Below are 26,944 nucleotides of genomic sequence, written 5' to 3'. Positions count from 1 at the left end.
TTGGGGCTGGGGGGCTCTCTAATGGAACATGACAGACTGTTGGGGACTGGGGGGGGCTCTCTAATGGAACAGGACAGACTGTTGGTGCTGGGGGGCTCTCTAATGGAACATGACAGACTGTTGGTGCTGGGGGCTCTCTAATGGAACATGACAGACTGTTGGGGCTGGGGGGCTCTCTAATGGAACATGACAGACTGTTGGGGACTGGGGGGGGCTCTCTAATGGAACAGGACAGACTGTTGGTGCTGGGGGGCTCTCTAATGGAACATGACAGACTGTTGGGGCTGGGGGGCTCTCTAATGGAACAGGACAGACTGTTGGTGCTGGGGGGGGCTCTCTAATGGAACATGACAGACTGTTGGGGCTGGGGGGCTCTCTAATGGAACAGGACAGACTGTTGGTGCTGGGGGGCTCTCTAATGGAACATGACAGACTGTTGGTGCTGGGGGGCTCTCTAATGGAACATGACAGACTGTTGGGGCTGGGGGGCTCTCTAATGGAACATGACAGACTGTTGGTGCTGGGGGCTCTCTAATGGAACATGACAGACTGTTGGTGCTGGGGGGCTCTCTAATGGAACATGACAGACTGTTGGGGACTGGGGGGGTTCTCTAATGGAACATGACAGACTGTTGGGGACTGGGGGGGCTCTCTAATGGAACATGACAGACTGTTGGTGCTGGGGGGGCTCTCTAATGGAACAGGACAGACTGTTGGGGACTGGGGGGGCTCTCTAATGGAACAGGATAGACTGTTGGTGCTGGGGGGCTCTCTAATGGAACATGACAGACTGTTGGGGACTGGGGGGGGGGGCTCTCTAATGGAACAGGACAGACTGTTGGGGACTGGGGGGGCTCTCTAATGGAACATGACAGACTGTTGGGGACTGGGGGGGCTCTCTAATGGAAAAGGACAGACTGTTGGGGACTGGGGGGAACAGGACAGACTGTTGGGGACTGGGGGGCTCTCTAATGGAACAGGACAGACTGTTGGGGCTGGGGGGCTCTCTACAGAATGGAACATGACAGACTGTTGGGTGCTGGGGTTGGCTCTCTAATGAAACATGACAGACTGTTGGTGCTGGGGGGCTCTCTAATGGAACAGGACAGGAACATGACAGACTGTTGGGGACTGGGGGGGCTCTCTACTGTTGGGGACAGACTGTTGGGGACTGGGGGGGCTCTCTAATGGAACAGGACAGACTGTTGGGGCTGGGGGGCTCTCTAATGGAACATGACAGACTGTTGGTGCTGGGGGGCTCTCTAATGGAACATGACAGACTGTTGGGTGCTGGGGTTGGCTCTCTAATGAAACATGACAGACTGTTGGTGCTGGGGGGCTCTCTAATGGAACATGACAGACTGTTGGTGCTGGGGGGCTCTCTAATGGAACATGACAGACTGTTGGGGACTGGGGGGGCTCTCTAATGGAACAGGACAGACTGTTGGGGCTGGGGGGCTCTCTAATGGAACATGACAGACTGTTGGTGTTGGGGGGCTCTCTAATGGAACAGGACAGACTGTTGGGGACTGGGGGGGCTCTCTAATGGAACAGGACAGACTGTTGGGGCTGGGGGGCTCTCTAATGGAACAGGACAGACTGTTGGTGCTGGGGGGCTCTCTAATGGAACATGACAGACTGTTGGGGCTGGGGGGCTCTCTAATGGAACATGACAGACTGTTGGGGACTGGGGGGCTCTCTAATGGAACATGACAGACTGTTGGGGACTGGGGGGGCTCTCTAATGGAACATGACAGACTGTTGGGGACTGGGGGGGCTCTCTAATGGAACATGACAGACTGTTGGTGCTGGGGGGGCTCTCTAATGGAACAGGACAGACTGTTGGTGCTGTGGGGCTCTCTAATGGAACAGGACAGACTGTTGGGGACTGGGGGGGGGGGGGGGGGGGCTCTCTAATGGAACATGACAGACTGTTGGGGCTGGGGGGCTCTCTAATAGAACATGACAGACTGTTGGGGACTGGGGGGGGCTTTCTAATGGAACATGACAGACTGTTGGGGCTGGGGTTCTCTCTAATGGAACATGACAGACTGTTGGGTACTGGGGGGCTCTCTAATGGAACAGGTCAGACTGTTGGTGCTGGGGGGCTCTCTAATGGAACATGATAGACTGTTGGTGTTGGGGGCTCTCTAATGGAACATGACAGACTGTTGGTGCTGGGGGGCTCTCTAATGGAACAGGACAGATTGGCTGGCAACGTTCTTATCTCTTGCTCGCTAGCTAGCCAACTACGGCTAACTTATAGTCACATCAAAAAGTGCAGCCAGAATAACAGCAAAGTAGCTGCATTTCCATTTGTTTAAGCTGGTTTCTAGTGACATTTAATTGGAAACATCCATAGCAATAAGCTGATGATGCGCAATTTCACCTGGCATAGAAAATGTCACCAACAACACAGCTAACACAATCACTTCAAACTAAAGCTGGAAGGACTGCAAACTAGCTGCACTTCATTTTGTTTGACCTGTTTTCAATTGACATTTCTTTGTATGTATCTATAAAAATGATGCTGATTCATGATTTTGACTGGCTGAGAAACGTTGCCTGCCTGTCTGTCTTGTCCCGACTCCCAACACGTTCATTACAGTGGGACAACTGGAGATCGAATTTGAATATAGAAACAATGTTTCAAATGTCAGACAGACAACAAGGTTTATACAAATCTCCACTGTTGAAAACTAAATGTTAAAGAAATCTTAAAGAAATGTGAGATAACTTCTAGATGCTTTTTATAGTAGAGATCAAGTTGATAAATTGCTTGGCTGGGCTGATGAGACAGTGGATTACGCAGTCAGATAGAACAGAGTAAATAGGCATTTTAACGTCAGATTTAGCTGGTAGTAACTTGTGGAATAGACACCGGCTAGAATGCGGTTTTAACCAATCAGCATTCAGGATTAGACCCACCCATTGTATAATGTCTGTGTTCTGTAACATCATGTCAGTGTTCTGTAACATCATAGCAGTGTTCTGTAACATCATGGCTGTATTCTGTAACATCATGGCTGTGTTCTGTAACATCATGGCTGTGTTCTGTAACATCATGGCTGTGTTCTGTAGGCACAGCATGAAAGAAAACAGAGTGGAACAGAGAGGTACTACCAGAAAATGACCAGGCCATATCTCTCCCCCAGGCCATATCTCTCCCCCAGGCCATCACTCCCCCAGGCCGTATTTATAACACCAAGGCCATCTCTCCCCCAGGCCATATCTCTCCACCAGGCCATCTCTCCCCCAGGTCGTATTTATAACACCAAGGCCATCTCTCCCCCAGGCCATATCTCTCCACCAGGCCATATCTCCCCCAGGCCATATCTCTCCCCCAGGCCATCTCTCCCCCAGGCCATATCTCTCCACCAGGCCATCTCTCCACCAGGCCATCTCTCCCTAAGGCCATCTCTCCCCCAGGCTGTATTTATAACACCAAGGCCATCTCTCCCCCAGGCCATCTCTCCCCCAGGCCATATCTCTCCCCCAGGCCATCTCTCCCCCAGGTCGTATTTATAACACCAAGGCCATCTCTCCCCCAGGCCGTAGAGAAGCTGGTGCAGGCAGCAGAGTCAGGATGCCCCTCGGAGAAGGAGAAACAGATCGTTCTGAACTGTAGTCGTATGCTGACTCGCATCCTCCCCTACATCTTTGAGGACCAAGACTGGAGGGGCTTCTTCTGGTCCACTGTGCCTGGTGCTGGAAGAGCTGTGGTGAGTGTAGGGATCTCTTCTGGTCCACTGTGCCTGGTGCTGGAAGAGCTGTGGGGAGTGGGCGGTGGGTGTGTGGGAGTAAAACATAGGAGTATACTGTGTGTAGATTTGGCTAGGGTTTGAGATACACTTACAGCACAGATGTAAGATCTTAATTTGATCACCCTGTTGCAGAATCACTTTTTTGCAATGCAGTAAATGTTTTATTTGTTGTGTATTTGTGGTTTAAAAAGGCTTCTGAAATGTGTAATTTCCACTTTGCAAATTTCTGACTTGATTTTCCCTTATGAAAAATATATCAACCCTTACAAACATGTCCATTAATTATGATCCACATAATAATTCACATTTCCTGTTGCTGCAGGATTATGTTCCTGCTGTAGTAAACTGGCTCAAATGACCGTAAAACCCTTATTACAATCGGGCGGCGTGATTTCATTTGCGCAGTGCTTTTGCACTATGAAAATGTTGCCCGCAGTGAGATTTGAAATGATAATCCCTATGGCTGCAGATCAGTGTAGGCTAACCTCTTATTGCAGCAAACACCCACATACTGTAGCTGCTGCAAGCACCAGTGTTTTGTCCCATATTCCACAGGTCTCAGATCTGGGACCAGGCTAGACAGACTCTACCCACTGTTCCATTTTACAAACGCTTCATGGAAGATGTTAGTAAAAAATACCAGTCCTGTTAATGTGTCATCTCAACATGAATGAGTCTTAGATGTCTGTAGTCCCTGCACTGCAGCCAAGTGAGACTGGTGGATATGTGGGAGGAAATTGGCTTCGGTTGACAACAAAACGAATGAAATACTTCATTCATCTGACTAATTAGTTTCCTCATTCCAGTAGATGGTAATGTTTCACCCACAGTACACCATGGTTGTGTTCATTTGAGCACACAACCATTTCTTATTGGACAAGTGTAGGTAGTCCCTGGCAGTTCTTCCATCAGCTGCCTAATGAACACAACACAGAAATGCATCATGATGATGAGAGAAAAACACATCTCCCAGGTGCATATTCTACCTCTCCTGATTACATTTGTTTCTTCCTACATGGGAAGATAAGAGGAACTAGACTCCTAAAAGTTCAGTAGAACTCTAGTTCCTCATTAGACATTCAGAAATGTCAGGATGCTTTGACAAACAATTCATTCCAAAGTTTCTGGGTTTACTTTTCATCAGAATGAAAATAACATGAAAATGAAAGTCATTGTCAGTGCTGTTACCGAAGATGTTTCTGTTCGCTATAGAGGGTAACAAAGTGTAGAGGGGTTTAATGTTGTCTCCTCATCCTCCTGCTCCCCACGCTCCCATCCTCCTGTCCCCCACGCTCCCATCCTCCTGTCCCCCCATCCTCCTGCCCCCCACCCTCTCATCCTCCTGTCCCTCCCATCCTCCTGTCTCCCACGCTCCTGTCCCACACACTCCCATCCTCCTGTCCCCCCATCCTCCTGCCCCCCACCCTCTCATCCTCCTGTCCCTCCCATCCTCCTGCCCCCCATCCTCCTGTCCCCTCCATCCTCCTGTCCACCCCATCCTCCTGTCCACTCCATCCTCCTGTCCACTCCATCCTCCTGTCCACCCCATCCTCCTGTCCCTCCCATCCTCCTGTCCACTCCATCCTCCTGTGCCCCCATCCTCCTGTCCACTCCATCCTCCTGTCCCCTCCATTCTCCTGTCCCCCATCCTCCTGTCCCCTCCATCCTCCTGTCCACTCTATTCTCCTGTCCCCTCCATCCTCCTGTCCACTCCATCCTCCTGTCCCCTCCATTCTCCTGTCCCCCATCCTCCTGTCCCCTCCATCCTCTTGTCCACCCCATCCTCCTGTCCACTCCATCCTCCTGTCCCCTGTCCTCCTTCACAGACAGATGAGATGGATGATGATGGAGCTCGTCCACTGGCTGAGTCTCTGCTCCTGGCCATGGCCGACCTGCTCTTCTGTCCTGACTTCACTGTGAACAGCCACCGGAGAGGACCTGTGAGTACTCTCATCGGATCCAGTGCTTATTCATTTTGATTGAACCTTTATTTTAGCAGGGAGTCCCATTGAGACCAAGGTCTCTTTTGCAAGGGAGCCCTGCAGCTTAACAATTACACAACAATTACCCAATCACAGCAGCATAGGAAATACACCAAGAAAACACAAAAACACAAAACACAATGATAAAAAACAACCACATTCCTCAGTAAAGAGGTCTTGAAGTGGGGCGCTGAGAAAAATGTTTGTCTTGTGAGTGAAAACTTGAACCTTGGGAGAATTTTGTGCAACTTCCCGCGCGCGTTTACAGTGAACATTAAGCCTGTACCCTTACAGTTTTAGACAGTAGCCAATAGGCTGTACCCTTACAGTTTTAGACAGTAACCAATAGGCTGTACCCTTACAGTTGTAGACGGTAGCCAATAGGCTGTACCCTTACCGTTTAAATGGAGCAAATTCCATAACATTTTCACATGGAAATAGCTTTTGATTTCTATGATACAGCCTACAGTAGCCTGTAGGTGGTGTTCAATACAGACCTACATTGCATTAAACTTTTAAACACGTTTTTACATTATGAAGGGCTTAACATTCATTTATAATTTGTTTTGTCTGTAACACCATGCGCCAAGGTGACTGTAAATTGCAAATAACCACTTTACGAAATAAAATGAATGAAAGAAGATAAAGAAACGTGCACACAAGCGCGGCTCTGATATGAACTGATCTGAAAAGCGCATTCGCTCGCGGGTGATTGAAAGACCGCTAGTGGGCTGCCAATAGAATTAAAATCAAATCAAATCAAATGTATTTATATAGCCCTTCGTACATCAGCTGATATCTCAAAGTGCTGTACAGAAACCCAGCCTAAAACCCCAAACAGCAAGCAATGCAGGTGTAGAAGCACGGTGGCTAGGAAAAACTCCCTAGAAAGGCCAAAACCTAGGAAGAAACCTAGAGAGGAACCAGGCTATGTGGGGTGGCCAGTCCTCTTCTGGCTGTGCCGGGTGGAGATTATAACAAAACATGGCCAAGATGTTCAAATGTTCATAAATGACCAGCATGGTCAAATAATATTAAGGCAGAACAGTTGAAACTGGAGCAGCAGCACAGCCAGGTGGACTGGGGACACCAAGGAGTCATCATGTCAGGTAGTCCTGGGGCATGGTCCTAGGGCGAGTCCTCCGAGAGAGAGAAAGAAAGAGAGAATTAGAGAGAGCATATGTGGGATGGCCAGTCCTCTTCTGGCTGTGCCGGGTGGAGATTATAACAGAACATGGCCAAGATGTTCAAATGTTCATAAATGACCAGCATGGTCAAATAATATTAAGGCAGAACAGTTGAAACTGGAGCAGCAGCACAGCCAGGTGGACTGGGGACAGCAAGGAGTCATCATGTCAGGTAGTCCTGGGGCATGGTCCTAGGGCTCAGGTCCTCCGAGAGAGAGAAAGAGAGAAGGAGAGAATTAGAGAACGCACACCTAGATTCACACAGGACACCGAATAGGACAGGAGAAGTACTTCAGATATAACAAACTGACCCTAGCCCCCCGACACATAAACTACTACTGCAGCATAAATACTGGAGGCTGAGACAGGAGGGGTCAGGAGACACTGTGGCCCATTCCGAGGACACCCCCGGACAGGGCCAAACAGGAAGGATATAACCCCACCCACTTTGCCAAAGCACAGCCCCCACACCACTAGAGGGATATCTTCAACCACCAACTTACCATCCTGAGACAAGGCTGAGTATAGCCCACAAAGACCTCCGCCACGGCACAACCCAAGGGGGGGGGGGGGGGGGCAACCCAAACAGGATGACCACATCAGTGACTCAACCCACTCAGGAATTCTACTCTCCGTTGCGCTCAGGCTCTGCCTACAATAAAATCACATACTCAATCTTGCAAAGTTAGATTTGTATCGGTTTGCTGCATTGACAATGGGCTGATATAATGTTGATTCGATCACAGAAAAATCGCTGATCTATATTGTGCAAACTAATGGGGCGAACTCACTGAAGTTCGATTTTCTCGCATCTCTACACTGTCTGGCATTTCTTCTGCAAAGCAGTCCTGGAGGAGGTGGGCGGCAACTGAGTCAACTGAGTCACACAGCACTGTGCTCTACCACCTGAGCCACAAGGCACCGTGCTCTACCAACTGAGCCACAAGGCACCTTGCTCTACCAACTGAACCACACAGCACCATGCTCTACCAACTTAGCCACACAGCACCGTGCTCTACCACCTGAGCCACAAGGCACCGTGCTCTACCAACTGAGCCACAAGGCACCTTGCTCTACCAACTGAACCACACAGCACCATGCTCTACCAACTGAACCACACAGCACCATGCTCTACCAACTTAGCCACACAGCACCGTGCTCTACCACCTGAGCCACAAGGCACCGTGCTCTACCAACTGAGCCACAAGGCACCTTGCTCTACCAACTGAACCACACAGCACCATGCTCTACCAACTTAGCCACACAGCACCGTGCTCTACCAACTGAACCACACAGCACCGTGCTCTACCAACTGAGCCACACAGCACCGTGCTCTACCAACTGAACCACACAGCACCGTGCTCTACCAACTGAGCCACACAGCACCGTGCTCTACCAACTGAACCACACAGCACCGTGCTCTACCACCTGAACCACACAGCACCATGCTCTACCAACTGAACCACATGGCACCATGCTCTACCAACTGAACCACACAGCACCGTGCTCTACCAACTGAACCACACAGCACCGTGCTCTACCAACTGAACCACACAGCACCATGCTCTACCAACTGAACCACATGGCACCATGCTCTACCAACTGAGCCACACAGCACCATGCTCTACCAACTGAACCACACAGCACCATGCTCTACCAACTAAACCACACAGCACCATGCTCTACCAACTGAACCACACAGCACCATGCTCTACCAACTGAACCACACGGCACCATGCTCTACCAACTGAACCACATGGCACCGTGCTCTACCAACTGAACCACACAGCACCATGCTCTACCAACTGAACCACACAGCACCGTTCTCTACCAACTGAACCACACAGCACCGTGCTCTACCAACTGAACCACACAGCACCGTGCTCTACCAACTGAACCACATGGCACCATGCTCTACCAACTGAACCACATGGCACCATGCTCTACCAACTGAACCATGCTCTACCAACTGAACCACACAGCACCGTGCTCTACCAACTGAGCCACACAGCACCGTGCTCTACCACCTGAACCACACGGCACCATACCACCTTAGGTCTCTCTGTGAAATTGTGCACTGACTCGTTGTTAGCTTCATATGATGTATTCATTGCTTTATATGACTGAACAGTGATGTGATGGTGTACGGAGCAGTAGTAGCTCTCTCCCAGTAGTTATTGGGATTGATGGTCCCATGATGATGTCACCATCCTACAGGACTCTGTGGAGGACATGCAGAACATAGACAGCTGTGAGTATATCTGGGAGGCAGGGGTGGGGTTCGCCCAGTCCCCCCCACTCAACTACATCCACGACCTCAACAGGTGAGTCACAGTGATGATCACAGTTCTGATGATCGTCTTTCTATCCCCTCTCTCCCTCTCTCTCTCTACCCCCACTCTCTCTCTCTCTCTACCCCCACTCCCTCTCTCTCTCTACCCCCACTCTCTCTCTCTCCCTCTACCCCCACCATCTCTTACTCTCTCCCTCACTCTCTATCCCCACTCTCTCTCTCTACCCCCACTCTCTCTCTCTCTCTCGCTCTACCCCCACTCTCTCGCTCTACCCCCACTCTCTCTCTCTCTCTACCCCCACTATCTCTCTCTCCCTCTACCCCCACCATCTCTTACTCTCTCCCTCTCTCTCTATCCCCACTCTCTCTCTCTACCCCCACTCTCTCTCTCTCTATCTCTCGCTCTACCCCCACTCTCTCGCTCTACCCCCCCCCCCCTCTCTCTCTCTCTCTCTCTCTCTTTCTCTCTCTCCCCCCCCCCCCCTTTCAATTCAATTTCAATTCAATTTATGGGATTTATTGGCATGGGAAACCAAGTGAACTAGATAATAAACAAAATTGATATAAACAATAAAATGTACTGTACAGTAAACATTACACTCACAAAGTTCCAAAAGAATAAAGACATTACAAATGTCATATTATGTCTATATACAGTGTTGTAATGATGTACAAATGGTTAACGTACAAAAGGGAAAATAAATAAACATAAATATAGGTTGTAATGACAATGGTGTTTGTTCTTCACTGGTTGACATTTTCTTAAGGCAACAGGTCACAAATCTTGCTGCTGTGATGACACACTGTGGTATTTCACCCAATAGATATGGGAGTTTATCCAAATTTGATTTGTTTATGAATTCTTTGTGGGTCTGTGTAATCTGAGGGAAATGTGTGTTTCTAATATGGTCATAAATTTGACAGGAGTTTAGGAAGTGCAGCTCAGTTTCCACCTCATTTTGTGGGCAGTGTGCACGTAGCCTGTCTTCTCTTGAGAGCCAAGTCTGCCTTCGGCTGTCTTTCTCAATAGCAAGACACTGCTCACTGAGTCTGTACATAGTCAAATAATTCCTTAATTTTGCCAGTCACCTGCCACTGTGTACTTTCTGTGTAGGGCCAAATAGCATTCAAGTTTACTCTGTTTTTTTGTAAATTCTTTCCAATGTGTCAAGTAATTATCTTTTTGTTTTCTCGTGATTTGGTTGGGTCAAATTGTGTTGCGCTCTCTCTCTCTCTCTCTCTCTCTCTCTCTACCCCCACTCTCTCTCTCTCCCCCACATTGAACTCTCTCTATGTATGATTTTCACCACTCAGGACGGAGCTGCTGAGGCTGCTGCTAACCTGTTTCTCTGAGGCCATGTACCTCCCTCCCTCCTCAGACAACACCATCCTCAACCCCTGGGTCAGCTTCTTCTGCTCCACAGAAAACAGGTGAGGTGCACACACACACACACACACACACACACACACACACACACACACACACACACACACACACACACACACACACACACACACACACACACATAATTTCCCCCTAACAATAACTGACACAAGTGATTATTTCCCTCCGTCCACCTACCTCAGGCATGCCCTGCCTCTCTTCACCTCCCTGGTAAACGTGGTGTGTGCCTACGACCCGGTGGGCTATGGCATCCCTTACAATCACCTGCTCTTCTCCGACTACCGGGAGCAGCTGGTGGAGCAAGCCGTGCAGATCCTCATCGTCACCCTGGAGCACGATGGAGGAGGGCTGGCCCACCGACCCCCCTCTCCCTCCAGCATGGAGGACCAGGATGTAAGGCCTGGACCCTTCTGTACAGGGGGAGAGTGATGCTGTGTGTGTGTGTCTCTCTGTCTGTGTCACATTTAATTCAACATACATTGAATTAATACAACAACATACAACATACAGAGACCAGGGGTCTGTCATGATACATTGTGTCAACATTCACCTTCAGAGACCAGGGGTCTGTCATGATACATTGTGTTAACATTCACCTGTAGAGACCAGGGGTCTGTCATGATACATTGTGTCAACATTCACCTTCAGAGACCAGGGGTCTGTCATGATACATTGTGTTAACATTCACCTGTAGAGACCAGGGGTCTGTCATGATACATTGTGTTAACATTCACCTGTAGAGACCAGGGGTCTGTCATGATACATTGTATCAACATTCACCTTCAGAGACCAGGGGTCTGTCATGATACATTGTGTTAACATTCACCTGTAGAGACCAGGGGTCTGTCATGATACATTGTGTCAACATTCACCTTCAGAGACCAGGGGTCTGTCATGATACATTGTGTTAACATTCACCTTCAGAGACCAGGGGTCTGTCATGATACATTGTGTTAACATTCACCTGTAGAGACCAGGGGTCTGTCATGATACATTGTGTTAACATTCACCTGTAGAGACCAGGGGTCTGTCATGATACATTGTGTTAACATTCACCTTCAGAGACCAGGGGTCTGTCATGATACATTGTGTTAACATTCACCTGTAGAGACCAGGGGTCTGTCATGATACATTGTGTTAACATTCACCTGTAGAGACCAGGGGTCTGTCATGATACATTGTGTCAACATTCACCTTCAGAGACCAGGGGTCTGTCATGATACATTGTGTTAACATTCACCTGTAGAGACCAGGGGTCTGTCATGATACATTGTGTTAACATTCACCTTCAGAGACCAGGGGTCTGTCATGATACATTGTGTCAACATTCACCTTCAGAGACCAGGGGTCTGTCATGATACATTGTGTTAACATTCACCTTCAGAGACCAGGGGTCTGTCATGATACATTGTGTTAACATTCACCTGTAGAGACCAGGGGTCTGTCATGATACATTGTGTTAACATTCACCTTCAGAGACCAGGGGTCTGTCATGATACATTGTGTCAACATTCACCTGTAGAGACCAGGGGCCTGTCATGATACATTGTGTTAACATTCACCTGTAGAGACCAGGGGTCTGTCATGATACATTGTGTTAACATTCACCTTCAGAGACCAGGGGTCTGTCATGATACATTGTGTTAACATTCACCTGTAGAGACCAGGGGCCTGTCATGATACATTGTGTTAACATTCACCTGTAGAGACCAGGGGTCTGTCATGATACATTGTGTCAACATTCACCTTCAGAGACCAGGGGTCTGTCATGATACATTGTGTTAACATTCACCTGTAGAAACCAGAGGTCTGTCATGATACATTGTGTTAACATTCACCTTCAGAGACCAGGGGTCTGTCATGATACATTGACATTGTGTTAACATTCACCTGTAGAGACCAGGGGTCTGTCATGATACATTGACATTGTGTTAACATTCACCTGTAGAGACCAGGGGTCTGTCATGATACATTGACATTGTGTTAACATTCACCTCCAGAGACCAGGGGTCTGTCATGATACATTGTGTTAACATTCACCTTCAGAGACCAGGGGTCTGTCATGATACATTGTGTTAACATTCACCTTCAGAGACCAGGGGTCTGTCATGATACATTGTGTTAACATTCACCTGTAGAGACCAGGGGTCTGTCATGATACATTGTGTTAACATTCACCTGTAGAGACCAGGGGTCTGTCATGATACATTGTGTCAACATTCACCTGTAGAGACCAGGGGTCTGTCATGATACATTGTGTTAACATTCACCTGTAGAGACCAGGGGTCTGTCATGATACATTGTGTTAACATTCACCTTCAGAGACCAGGGGTCTGTCATGATACATTGTGTTAACATTCACCTTCAGAGACCAGGGGTCTGTCATGATACATTGTGTTAACATTCACCTGTAGAGACCAGGGGTCTGTCATGATACATTGTGTTAACATTCACCTGTAGAGACCAGGGGTCTGTCATGATACATTGTATCAACATTCACCTTCAGAGACCAGGGGTCTGTCATGATACATTGTGTTAACATTCACCTTCAGAGACCAGGGGTCTGTCATGATACATTGTGTTAACATTCACCTTCAGAGACCAGGGGTCTGTCATGATACATTGTGTTAACATTCACCTTCAGAGACCAGGGGTCTGTCATGATACATTGTGTTAACATTCACCTGTAGAGACCAGGGGTCTGTCATGATACATTGTGTTAACATTCACCTGTAGAGACCAGGGGTCTGTCATGATACATTGTGTTAACATTCACCTTCAGAGACCAGGGGTCTGTCATGATACATTGACATTGTGTTAACATTCACCTCCAGAGACCAGGGGTCTGTCATGATACATTGTGTCAACATTCACCTTCAGAGACCAGGGGTCTGTCATGATACATTGTGTTAACATTCACCTTCAGAGACCAGGGGTCTGTCATGATACATTGTGTTAACATTCACCTTCAGAGACCAGGGGTCTGTCATGATACATTGTGTTAACATTCACCTTCAGAGACCAGGGGTCTGTCATGATACATTGTGTTAACATTCACCTTCAGAGACCAGGGGTCTGTCATGATACATTGTGTTAACATTCACCTTCAGAGACCAGGGGTCTGTCATGATACATTGTGTTAACATTCACCTTCAGAGACCAGGGGCCTGTCATGGCCCTCAGTTGTTGCTGTTACATCATTTTCTCTCCATCTCTCTGCAGTCTGTGGGCCCTGACAACCTGTTTGTAAACTACCTTTCAAGAATTCACAGGGAAGAGGTACAGTCATTTTTCTTCTTGTCATATTTTTCACACATTTCAAAGCAAATCAAATCAAATTGTATTTGTCACATGCACCAAATGCAACAGGTATAGATCTTACAGTGAAATACTTACAAGCCCTTAACCAACAATGCAGTTCAATAAATAGATTTAGGAAAATATTTACTAAATAAACTAAAGTTAAAAAAATTAACACAATAAAATGGCTACAATAAAATGGCTGTAGTCCGGGTGGCCATTTGATGAATTGTTCAGCAGTTTTATAGCTTGGAGGTTGTTCAGCAGTTTTATAGCTTGGAGGTTGTTCAGCAGTTTTATAGCTTGGAGGTTGTTCAGCAGTTTTATAGCTTGGAGGTTGTTCAGCAGTTTTATAGCTTGGAGGTTGTTCAGCAGTTTTATAGCTTGGAGGTTGTTCAGCAGTTATATAGCTTGGAGGTAGAAGCTGTTAAGGAGCCTATTGGTCCTAGACATCCTCCTTTAAATGGTGCATTACATGTAGACTGAATGTTACACTGTTTTAGTTGTGAGGAATGTTCAGTCTCATTTAACCAGGCTACATTACAAGTGCAGCCGTGTCAAAAGACCCTAGTCTAAAGGTCTGACCCTAGTCTAAAGGTCTGACCCTAGTCTAAAGGTCTGACCCTAGTCTAAAGGTCTGACCCTAGTCTAAAGGTCTGACCCTAGTCTAAAGGTCTGACCCTAGTCTAAAGGTTTGACCCTAGTCTGAAGGTTTGACCCTAGTCTAAAGGTCTGACCCTAGTCTAAAGGTCTGACCCTAGTCTAAAGGTCTGACCCTAGTCTAAAGGTTTGACCCTAGTCTAAAGGTCTGACCCTAGTCTAAAGGTCTGACCCTAGTCTAAAGGTCTGACCCTAGTCTAAAGGTCTGACTCTAGTCTAAAGGTCTGACCCTAGTCTAAAGGTTTGACCCTAGTCTGAAGGTCTGACCCTAGTCTGAAGGTCTGACCCTAGTCTGAAGGTCTGACCCTAGTCTGAAGGTCTGACCCTAGTCTGAAGGTTTGACCCTAGTCTAAAGGTCTGACCCTAGTCTGAAGGTCTGACCCTAGTCTGAAGGTCTGACCCTAGTCTGAAGGTTTGACCCTAGTCTAAAGGTCTGACCCTAGTCTAAAGGTCTGACCCTAGTCTAAAGGTCTGACCCTAGTCTAAAGGTCTGACCCTAGTCTAAAGGTTTGACCCTAGTCTAAAGGTTTGACCCTAGTCTAAAGGTTTGACCCTAGTCTAAAGGTCTGACCCTAGTCTGAAGGTCTGACCCTAGTCAGAAGGTCTGACCCTAGTCTAAAGGTCTGACCCTAGTCTAAAGGTTTGACCCTAGTCTAAAGGTTTGACCCTAGTCTAAATGTCTGACCCTAGTCTAAAGGTCTGACCCTAGTCAGAAGGTCTGACCCTAGTCTAAAGGTCTGACCCTAGTCTAAAGGTCTGACCCTAGTCTGAAGGTCATGTGACCCCCCCAATAATAGTCCCCCTAGGACTATTATTTTGTAGTTCTCACTTCTTTGTAGTTCTCTCTTCTTTGTAGTTCTCTCTTCTATCATGTTTACACGCTTTCTCCTCTAATGGTACATCACAAGTGCAGCTTTGCTATGTGAAAAGACGTTGTTCTAAAGCTCTCAAATTAAGATGTGAACCTCAAAGCCTGCTTGTGTCACCCCCTCTCCAGGACTATGACTTTGTGTTGAAGGGACTGGCTCGCCTGTTGGTAAACCCACTGATGCAGACCTACCTGCCCAACTCCACCAAGAAGATCCAGTTCCACCAGGAGCTGCTGGTGCTCTTCTGGAAGCTCTGTGACTTCAATAAGGTCATTTATAATATATTACTATTGTACATTATTATCATATTATATATTATTATATTATAATAAGGTAGGAGACTTGCCTGATCCCAGATCTGTGTTATTCCTTACCATACTGTAGGAGTGCTAAGCTATACAGCACAAACATATCTAGGGCCAGGCTGGTAGGAAACCACTTAGGTTGGAGTCATTAAAACTTGTTTTTAAACCACTCCACAAATGTCTTGTTAACAAACTATAGTTTTGGCAAGTCGGTTAGGACATCTACTCATGCACAAGTCATTTTTCCAACAATTTTTTGCAGACAGATTATTTCACTTATAATTCACTATCCCAATTCCAGTGGGGGCAGAAGTTTACATACACTAAGTTGACTGTGCCTTTAAACAGCTTGGAAAATTCCAGAAAATTATATCATGGCTTTAGAAGCTTCTGATAGGCTAATTGACATCATTTGAGTCAATTGGAGGTGTACCTGTGGATGTATTTCAAGGCCTACCTTCAAACTTTGTGTCTTTGCCTGGCATCATGGGAAAATCAAAAGAAATCAGCCAAGACCTCAGGAAAATAAATTGTAGACCTCCGCAAGTCTGATTCATCCTTGGGAGCAAGTTCCAAATGCCTGAAGGTACCATGTTCATCTGTACAAACAATAGTACACAAGTATAAACACCATGGAACCACGAAGCCGTCATACCGCTCAGGAAGGAGACGCGTTCTGTCTCCTAGAGATGAACGTATTTTGGTGCGAAACGTGCAAATCAATCCCAGAACAACAGCAAAGGACCTTGTGAAAATGCTGGAGGAAACAGGTACAAAAGTATCTATATCCACAGAAAAAACTAGTCCTCTATCGATGTAACCTGAAAGGCCGCTCAGCAAGGAAGAAGCCACGGTTTGCAACTGCACATGGGGACAAAGATCATACTTTTTGGAGAAATGTCCTCTTGTCTGATAAAACAAAAATATAACTGTTTGGCCCTAGTGACCTACATTATGTTTGGAGGAAAAAGGGGAGGCTTGCAAGCCGAAGAACACCATCCCAACCGTGAAACACGGGGGTGGCAGCATCATGCTGTGGGGGTGCTTTGCTGCAGGAGGGACTGGTGCACTTCACAAAATAGATGGCATCATGAGGTAGGAAAATTACGTGGATATATTGAAGCAACATCTCAAGACATCAGTTAAAGCTTGGTCGCAAATGGGTCTTCCAAATGGACAATGACCCCAAGCATACCTTCAAAGTTGTGGCAAAATGGCTTAAGAACAACAAAGTCAAGGTATTGGAGTGGCCATCACAAAGCCCTGACTTCAATCCCATAGAAAATGTGTGGACAGAACTGAAAAAATGTGTGCGAGCAAGGAGGCCTACAAATGTGATTCAGTTACACCAGCTCTGTCAGGAGGAATGGACCAAAACTTATTGTGGGAAGCTTGTGGAAGGCTACCCAAAGCGTTTGACCCAAGTTAAACAATTTAAAGGCAATGCTACCAAATACTAATTGAGTGTATGTAAACTTCTGACCCACAGGGTAGAAATTAAAACTGAAATAAATCATTCTCTCTACCATTATTCTGACATTTCACATTCTTAAAATAAAGTGGTGATCCTAACTGACCTTGTGAAAAACTGAGTTTAAATGTATTTGGCTAAGGTGTATGTAAATGTCACATAATATACCATGTTTACATCATCAGTGAATACACAAAAGGTAGAAGACAGGTACATACAGTGCCTTGCGAAAGTATTCGGCCCCCTTGAACTTTGCAACCTTTTGCCACATTTCAGGCTTCAAACATAAAGATATAAAACTGTATTTTTTTGTGAAGAATCAACAACAAGTGGGACACAATCATGAAATGGAACGACATTTATTGGATATTTCAAACTTTTTTAACAAATCAAAAACTGAAAAATTGTCCGTGCAAAATTATTCAGCCCCTTTACTTTCAGTGCAGCAAACTCTCTCCAGAAGTTCAGTGAGGATCTCTGAATGATCCAATGTTGACCTAAATGACTAATGATGATAAATACAATCCACCTGTGTGTAATCAAGTCTCCGTATAAATGCACCTGCACTGTGATAGTCTCAAAGGTCCGTTAAAAGCGCAGAGAGCATCATGAAGAACAAGGAACACACCAGGCAGGTCCGAGATACTGTTGTGAAGGGGCTGATTCTTCACAAAAAAATACAGTTTTATATCTTTATGTTTGAAGCCTGAAATGTGGCAAAAGGTCGCAAGGTTCAAGGGGGCCGAATACTTTCGCAAGGCACTGTACAAAATATACCATATAGACAGTAATGTTACATTTAGTAGCTGAGATGATCAAAATCTTCATTGAAAATCAATAAAAGAGTCAAAATAGAATAGAGGAATAGCCTGTCCTCAACAGAGATAGAATAGAGGAATAGCCTACCCTCAACAGAGATATAATAGAGGAATAGCCTGCCCTCAACAGAGATAGAATAGAGGAATAGCCTGTCCTCAACAGAGATAGAATAGAGGAATAGCTTACCCTCAACAGAGATAGGATAGAATAGAGGAATAGCTTGCCCTCAACAGAGATAGAATAGAGTAATAGCCTGCCCTCAACAGAGATGGAATAGCCAACCCTCAACAGAGATAGAATAGAGGAATAGCCGACCCTCAACAGAGATAGAATAGAGGAATAGCTGACCCTCAACAGAGATAGAATAGAGGAATAACCGACCCTCAACAGAGATAGAATAGAGGAATTACCTACCCTCAACAGAGATAGAATAGAGGAATAGCCTGCCCTCAACAGAGATAGAATAGAGGAATAGCCTGTCCTCAACAGAGATAGAATAGAGGAATAGCTTACCCTCAACAGAGATAGAATAGAGGAATAGCCTGCCCTCAACAGAGATAGAATAGAGGAATAGCCTGCCCTCAACAGAGATAGAATAGAGGAATAGCCTGCCCTCAACAGAGATAGAATAGAGGAATAGCTTGGCCTCAACAGAGATGGAACAGCCGACCCTCAACAGAGATGGAATAGCCTACCCTCAACAGAGATGGAATAGCCTACCCTCAACGAGATAGACTAGAGGAATAGCCAACCCTCAACAGAGATAGAATAGAGGAATAGCCAACCCTCAACAGAGATATAATAGAGGAATAGCCGACCCTCAACAGAGATAGAATAGAGGAATAGCCTGCCCTCAACAGAGATAGAATAGAGGAATAGCCTGCCCTCAACAGAGATAGAATAGAGGAATAGCCTGCCCTCAACAGAGATAGAATAGAGGAATAGCCTACCCTCAACACTAGAGGAATAGAGGAATAGCCTACCCTCAACAGAGATAGAATAGAGGAATAGCCGACCCTCAACAGAGAAACAAACACGCATCACACTCTAATAACCCATACCACCGTCTCTCTGCCCATCACAGAAGTTCCTATTCTTCGTTTTGAAGAGCAGTGATGTTCTGGACATCTTGGTACCCATCCTCTTCTACCTTAATGATGCCCGGGCCGACCAGTGTGAGTACAGTCTGTCGACACACACACACGGATAGACCTATCCTATGAATGATGGCAGGGTGTGAGTATAGTTTGTAGGGACTGGAATATACTATATATCTGTCTGTAGGGACTGTAATATTCTATATATCTGTCTGTAGGGACTGGAATATACTACATATCTGTCTGTAGGGACTGGAATATACTACATATCTGTCTGTAGGGACTGGAATATTCTATATATCTGTCTGTAGGGACTGTAATATTCTATATATCTGTCTGTTGGGACTGGAATATACTACATATCTGTCTTTAGGGACTGGAATATACTATATATCTGTGTGTGTGTGTGTGTGTGTGTGTGTGTGTGTGTGTGTGTGTGTGTGTGTGTGTGTGTGTGTGTGTGTGTGTGTGTGTGTGTGTGTGTGTGTGTGTGTGTGTGTGTGTGTGTGTGTGTGTGTGTGTGTGTGTGTGTTTCTGCTACAGCCCGTGTGGGTCTCATGCACATTGGTGTCTTCATCCTGCTACTGCTGAGTGGAGAGAGGAACTTTGGCGTGCGTCTCAACAAGCCCTACTCTGTCCACGTACCTATGGACATCCCAGTGTTTACAGGGACCCACGCCGACCTACTCATAGTAGTAAGACTCTGCCATACAAGTTACAGTAGGTGACAGCATAGATATAGAATGAATAGAATATATCTCTGTAGAATACAGTGTGACTGTAGCAAACGGATTAGTTCTGCAGGCAATATTACATTTTCTGGGATCTGCCTCTGTGTGTTAATTAAAAAGCCTCTCCAGTTATAGCTTAGTGTCTTTATTACACTTAGATTCAAATAGTATTTCATTCAAATATTTGTAATTGAGCCTGAAGTGCCAAATGGGCGGGGTTCTCCCTATTGGGACTCTCCCATTGGTTCCATTGCGCCAAGCAAGATCAATGAAACCCAGATAAAGCATTTGAATGGAAACAAATATTATTTGAATCCAGGTCCTATAGAAATATAATTGCTACAACAGACATTCAAGTCAATAAATGTTCTCTGATGGGTGGCTTGACGGCGATTGAGTGTACCCATAAGTGTTCCAGTCAAATTGCCCTTGTCCCTTCTAGTAATTATATCTCTATGTCTGTACCTCTGTGTGATCTCCAGGTGTTCCACAAGATCATCACCAGCGGCCACCAGCGTCTACAGCCTCTTTTTGACTGCCTGCTCACCATCGTAGTGAATGGCGAGTATCTCTGCACTGGCTCCATCTGCTGGTCAAATATGCACATGGTTCTTTATTTATTTATTCAACCTTCATTTAACCAGGAAAGTCCCATTGAGAAACGTAGTCTATTTTACAAAATAGACCTGGCCAAGAAGGCAGCAGTAGTCATTACAGCGTTACAACGTTACATTACAGCAGTAGTCATTACAGCATTACATTACAGCAGAAGTCATTACAGCGTTACATTACAGCAGTAGTCATTACAGCGTTACATTACAGTGGTAGTCATTACAGTGTTATATTACAGCAGTAGTCATTACATCGTTACATTACAGTGTTACAGCGTTACATTACAGCAGTAGTCATTACAGTGTTACATTACAGCAGTAGTCATTAGTGTTACAGTGTTACATTACAGCAGTAGTCATTACAGCGTTACATTACAGCAGTAGTCATTACAGCGTTACATTACAGTGTTACAGCGTTACATTACAGCAGTAGTCATTACTGTTACAGCGTTACATTACAGTGTTACAGCGTTACATTACAGCAGTAGTCATTACAGCGTTACATTACAGCAGTAGTCATTACAGTGTTACAGCGTTACATTACAGCAGTAGTCATTACAGCGTTACATTACAGTGTTACAGCGTTACATTACAGAAGTAGTCATTACAGTGTTACATTACAGTGTTACAGCGTTACATTACAGCAGTAGTCATTACAGCATTACATTACAGTGTTACAGCGTTACATTACAGTGTTACAGCGTTACATTACAGCAGTAGTCATTACATTGTTACATTACAGCAGTAGTCATTACAGTGTTACAGCGTTACATTACAGCAGTAGTCATTACAGTGTTACATTACAGTGTTACAGCGTTACATTACAGCAGTAGTCATTACAGCGTTACATTACAGCAGTAGTCATTACAGCGTTACATTACAGCGTTACAGCGTTACATTACAATGTTACAGCGTTACATTACAGCAGTAGTCATTACAGTGTTACAGCGTTACATTACAGCAGTAGTCATTACAGCGTTACATTACAGCAGTAGTCATTACAGTGTTACAGCGTTACATTACAGCAGTAGTCATTACAGCGTTACATTACAGTGTTACAGCGTTACATTACAGCAATAGTCCTTACAGCGTTACATTACAGCAGTAGTCATTACAGCGTTACATTACAGCAGTAGTCCTTACAGCGTTACATTACAGCAGTAGTCATTACAGCGTTACATTACAGCAGTAGTCCTTACAGCGTTACATTACAGCAGTAGTCCTTACAGCGTTACATTACAGCAGTAGTCCTTACAGCGTTACATTACAGCAGTAGTCCTTACAGCGTTACAGCAGTAGTCATTACAGCAGTAGTCATTACAGTGTTACAGCGTTACATTACAGCAGTAGTCATTACAGCGTTACATTACAGTGTTACAGCGTTACATTACAGCAGTAGTCCTTACAGCGTTACAGCGTTACAGCGTTACATTACAGCAGTAGTCATTACAGCGTTACATTACAGCAGTAGTCATTACAGCGTTACATTACAGTGTTACAGCGTTACATTACAGCAGTAGTCATTACAGCGTTACAGCGTTACATTACAGCAGTAGTCATTACAGCGTTACAGCGTTACATTACAGCAGTAGTCATTACAGCGTTACATTACAGCAGTAGTCATTACAGCGTTACATTACAGTGTTACAGCGTTACATTACAGCAGTAGTCATTACAGCGTTACATTACAGTGTTACAGCGTTACATTACAGCAGTAGTCATTACAGCGTTACAGCGTTACATTACAGCGTTACAACATTTAAAACATACAGTAGGCTACAATCGGCACAGCAACACGTCATCATGAGACAATCCGGTCCACAGGAAACATCTACACTCCTTTTTGTAACCTCAGCCTCACAGAAAGTTCTGAGGTATTGAACAGTTCAAGATTACATTACTTTGGGACAGTCCCTGAGATCACCTTAAACACCCAAACAGATGTACTCATTAAGTCATTCTTAGATGCTGTACATGCATATTGAGATGTTACTTGCTTTTTAGTCTAGCTAGGATTAGGCTCAATCTGTGGTCACAATGTACAGTATCTCTACAAATGAATCCTCCTCCCTCTCCTCCACAGTGTCTCTCGACCTGAATGACTCCTCCTCCCTCTCCTCCACAGTGTCTCCCTACCTGAATGACTCCTTCTCCCTCTCCTCCACAGTGTCTCCCTACCTGAATGACTTCTCCTCCCTCTCCTCCACAGTGTCTCCCTACCTGAATGACTCCTCCTCCCTCTCCTCCACAGTGTCTCCCTACCTGAATGACTTCTCCTCCCTCTCCTCCACAGTGTCTCCCTACCTGAATTATTCCTTCTCCCTCTCCTCCACAGTGTCTCCCTACCTGAATGACTCCTCCTCCCTCTCCTCCACAGTGTCTCCCTACCTGAATGACTTATCCTCCCTCTCCTCCACAGTGTCTCCCTACCTGAATGACTCCTCCTCCCTCTCCTCCTCCAGTGTCTCCCTATCTGAATAACTTCTCCTCCCCCTCCTCCACAGTGTCTCCCTACCTGAATGACTCCTCCTCCCTCTCCTCCACAGTGTCTCCCTACCTGAATGACTTCTCCTCCCTCTCCTCCACAGTGTCTCCCTACCTGAATGACTTCTCCTCCCTCTCCTCCACAGTGTCTCCCTACCTGAATGACTCCTCCTCCCTCTCCTCCACAGTGTCTCCCTACCTGAATGACTTCTCCTCCCTCTCCTCCACAGTGTCTCCCTACCTGAATGACTCCTCCTCCCTCTCCTCCACAGTGTCTCCCTACCTGAATGACTCCTCCTCCCTCTCCTCCACAGTGTCTCCCTACCTGAATGACTCCTCCTCCCTCTCCTCCACAGTGTCTCCCTACCTGAATGACTCCTCCTCCCTCTCCTCCACAGTGTCTCCCTACCTGAATTACTTCTCCTCCCTCTCCTCCACAGTGTCTCCCTACCTGAATGACTCCTCCTCCCTCTCCTCCACAGTGTCTCCCTACCTGAATGACTCCTCCTCCCTCTCCTCCTCCAGTGTCTCCCTATCTGAATGACTTCTCCTCCCTCTCCTCCACAGTGTCTCCCTACCTGAATGACTTCTCCTCCCTCTCCTCCACAGTGTCTCCCTACCTGAAGAGTCTGTCCATGGTGGCAGCCAACAAACTGCTCCACCTCTTGGAAGCCTTCTCCACCAACTGGTTCCTCTTCTCCGCCTCCCAGAACCACCATCTTGTCTTCTTCCTGCTGGAGGCCTTCAACAACATCATCCAGTACCAGTTTGATGGTGAGAGGACCAGTGTTGACCCAGCCTGCTCCTCTCAGAACAGGTTACATGTCTGACTCCGTAGAATAGCATAAGACTGTGTTTAGTCCTGCCAGAGTCTGATCTGTTGGTATTGCTGTTGACTCTGGACCACAGATACCGGCTAGTGACGGGCGTTTGAATCTGTCTCTGCCACTCTCCTACCTGGGCCCCTCTATAATCTATTTCCAGGCTCTCAATTCCTCTCTGTTCCATGGAAAAATAAATACAATATGAAAGGGAATTGTATTTAGTCTATTTATGTGTTTCTTACTTTCTGTGGGTTCAGTCAGTAGAAGGACTATTCACTGCCTGCCTTTGATGTGCTGCTGTGTCGTATCAATGTAACCCTCATAATCCCTTACTCTTAAATCTTCCAGGAAACTGTAACCTAGTCTACGCCATTATCCGCAAGCGCAACTTGTTCCATCAGTTGGCCAACCTGCCGTCCGACCCCGCCTCCATCCAGAAGGCCTTGCTGAGGAAGAGAAAGTCACCGGATGCCATCACCGGCATCTCCCGTACCAGCTCCCAGGAAACGGTGTCCATGGAGGGTTCTCGTCCGGCCGTCCCCGCCGAGCCAGGAACGCTGAAGACCAGCCTGGTCGCTATACCAGGTGCACCACCGATCTATAACAACTTATATACAGTGCCTTCGGAAAGTATTCAGACCCCTGGACTTTATCCACATTTTGTTAGGTTACAGCCTTATTCTAAAATTGATTAAATCCTCATCAATTTACACACAATACCCTATAATAACAAAGAAAAAACATTTTTTTATACATTTTTGCTAATTTATAAAAAAATTAAATGAGATATTACATTTACATAAGTATTCAGACCCTTAAACTCAGTACCTAGTTGAAGCACCTTTGGCAGCGATTACAGCCTCGAGTCTTCTTGGGTATGACTCTACAAGCTTGGTACACCTGTATTTGGGGAGTTTCTCCCATTCTTCACTGTAGATCCTCTCTTATTTTTATTTCACCTTTATTTAACCAGGTAGACCAGTTGAGAACAAGTTCTCATTTAGAACTGCCTGGCCAAGATAAAGCAATGCCTCTATCAGGTTGAATGGGGAGCAATGCTGCACAGCTATATTCATGTCTCTCCAAAGATGTTAGATCGGGTTAGAGTCCGGACTGTGGCTGGGCCACACAAGGACATTCAGAGACTTGTCCCAAAGCCAGTCCTGCATTGTCTTGGCTGCTTAGCGTCGTTGTCCTGTTGGAAGGTGAACCTTCACCCCAGTCTGAGGTCCTAAGCGTTCTGGAGCAGGTTTTCATCAAGGATCTCCGTTCATCTTTGCCTCGATCCTGACTAGTCTCCTAGATCCTGCCACTGGAAAACATCCCCACAGCATGAAGCTGCCACCACCATGCTTCACCGTAGGGATGGTGCCAGGTTTCCTCCAGACGTGAAGCTTGCTAGTAGTTCAATCTTGGTTTCATCAGATCAGAGAATCTTATTTCTCATGGTCTGAGAGTCTTTAATGGTCATTTGGCAAACTCCAAGCGGGCTGTCATGTGCCGTTTACTGAGGAGTGGCTTCCGTCTGGCCACTCTACCATAAAGGCCTAATTAGTGTACTGCTGCAGAGATTGTTGTCCTTCTGGAAGCTTCTCCCATCTCCAGAGAGGAACTCTAGAGCTCTGTCAGAGTGACCATTGGGTTCTTAGTCACCGCCCTTTCTCCCCTGATTGCTCAGTTTTGCCGGGTGGCCAGCTCTAGGAAGAGTCTTTGGTGGTTCTTAACTTCTTCCATTTAAGAATTATGGAGGCCACTGTGTTGTTGGGGACCTGTTGTATTTTATTTCTTTCATATTTTTTTTTACTGCAACATTTCCTCTCAGCTCCATGGCAGAATATGTAGAATCCCTGGAAATGAGTTTTGTAACCAACATTTTCTCTCAGCTCCATGGCTGAATATGTAGAATCCCTGGAAATTAGTTTTGTGACCAACATTTCCTCTCAGCTCCATGGCAGAATATGTAGAATCCCTGGAAATGAGTTTTGTAACCAACATTTCCTCTCAGCTCCATGGCAGAATATGTAGAATCCCTGGAAATGAGTTTTGTAACCAACATTTCCTCTCAGCTCCATGGCAGAATATGTAGAATCCCTGGAAATTAGTTTTGTAACCAACATTTCCTCTCAGCTCCATGGCTGAATATGTAGAATCGTTGGATATTAGTTTTGTAACCAACATTTCCTCTCAGCTCCATGGCAGAATATGTAGAATCCCTGGAAATTAGTTTTGTAACCAACATTTCCTCTCAGCTCCATGGCAGAATATGTAGAATCCCTGGAAATTAGTTTTGTAACCAACATTTCCTCTCAGCTCCATGGCAGAATATGTAGAATCCCTGGAAATGAGTTTTGTAACCAACATTTCCTCTCAGCTCCATGGCTGAATATGTAGAATCCCTGGAAATTAGTTTTGTAACCAACATTTCCTCTCAGCTCCATGGCTGAATATGTAGAATCCCTGGAAATGAGTTTTGTAACCAACATTTCCTCTCAGCTCCATGGCTGAATATGTAGAATCCCTGGAAATTAGTTTTGTAACCAACATTTCCTCTCAGCTCCATGGCTGAATATGTAGAATCCCTGGAAATGAGTTTTGTAACCAACATTTCCTCTCAGCTCCATGGCTGAATATGTAGAATCCCTGGAAATTAGTTTTGTAACCAACATTTCCTCTCAGCTCCATGGCTGAATATGTAGAATCGCTGGAAATTAGTTTTGTAACCAACATTTCCTCTCAGCTCCATGGCTGAATATATAGAATCCCTGGAAATTAGTTTTGTAACCAACATTTCCTCTCAGCTCCATGGCAGAATATGTAGAATCCCTGGAAATGAGTTTTGTAACCAACATTTCCTCTCAGCTCCATGGCTGAATATGTAGAATCCCTGGAAATTAGTTTTGTAACCAACATTTCCTCTCAGCTCCATGGCTGAATATGTAGAATCCCTGGAAATGAGTTTTGTAACCAACATTTCCTCTCAGCTCCATGGCAGAATATGTAGAATCCCTGGAAATTAGTTTTGTAACCAACATTTCCTCTCAGCTCCATGGCAGAATATGTAGAATCCCTGGAAATTAGTTTTGTAACCAACATTTCCTCTCAGCTCCATGGCAGAATATGTAGAATCCCTGGAAATGAGTTT

General features: G+C 45.8%; 1 protein-coding gene across 1 annotated transcript in view; it reads left to right on the top strand.

The window, feature by feature from the left end:
• Positions 1-3,551: 3,551 nt before the first annotated feature.
• The window catches only part of LOC139399471 (protein HID1-like), a gene marked incomplete at its 5' end in the record, with an annotated part of 32,424 nt that continues 9,031 nt past the window's right edge, over positions 3,552-26,944 (top strand). The window contains 12 exons of the mRNA XM_071144886.1: positions 3,552-3,722; positions 5,591-5,704; positions 9,151-9,257; positions 10,541-10,657; positions 10,814-11,024; positions 13,854-13,910; positions 15,589-15,729; positions 19,140-19,230; positions 19,696-19,847; positions 20,366-20,444; positions 23,588-23,752; positions 24,151-24,387. Coding sequence (XP_071000987.1) covers positions 3,552-3,722; positions 5,591-5,704; positions 9,151-9,257; positions 10,541-10,657; positions 10,814-11,024; positions 13,854-13,910; positions 15,589-15,729; positions 19,140-19,230; positions 19,696-19,847; positions 20,366-20,444; positions 23,588-23,752; positions 24,151-24,387 — 1,642 coding nt within the window. The remainder of the gene's footprint in view (positions 3,723-5,590; positions 5,705-9,150; positions 9,258-10,540; positions 10,658-10,813; positions 11,025-13,853; positions 13,911-15,588; positions 15,730-19,139; positions 19,231-19,695; positions 19,848-20,365; positions 20,445-23,587; positions 23,753-24,150; positions 24,388-26,944) is intronic.

This window comes from Oncorhynchus clarkii, unplaced genomic scaffold, assembly GCF_045791955.1.
Source record: "Oncorhynchus clarkii lewisi isolate Uvic-CL-2024 unplaced genomic scaffold, UVic_Ocla_1.0 unplaced_contig_14085_pilon_pilon, whole genome shotgun sequence".
Lineage (NCBI taxonomy): Eukaryota > Metazoa > Chordata > Actinopteri > Salmoniformes > Salmonidae > Oncorhynchus > Oncorhynchus clarkii.
This window is presented reverse-complemented; position numbering and strand designations above follow the sequence as displayed.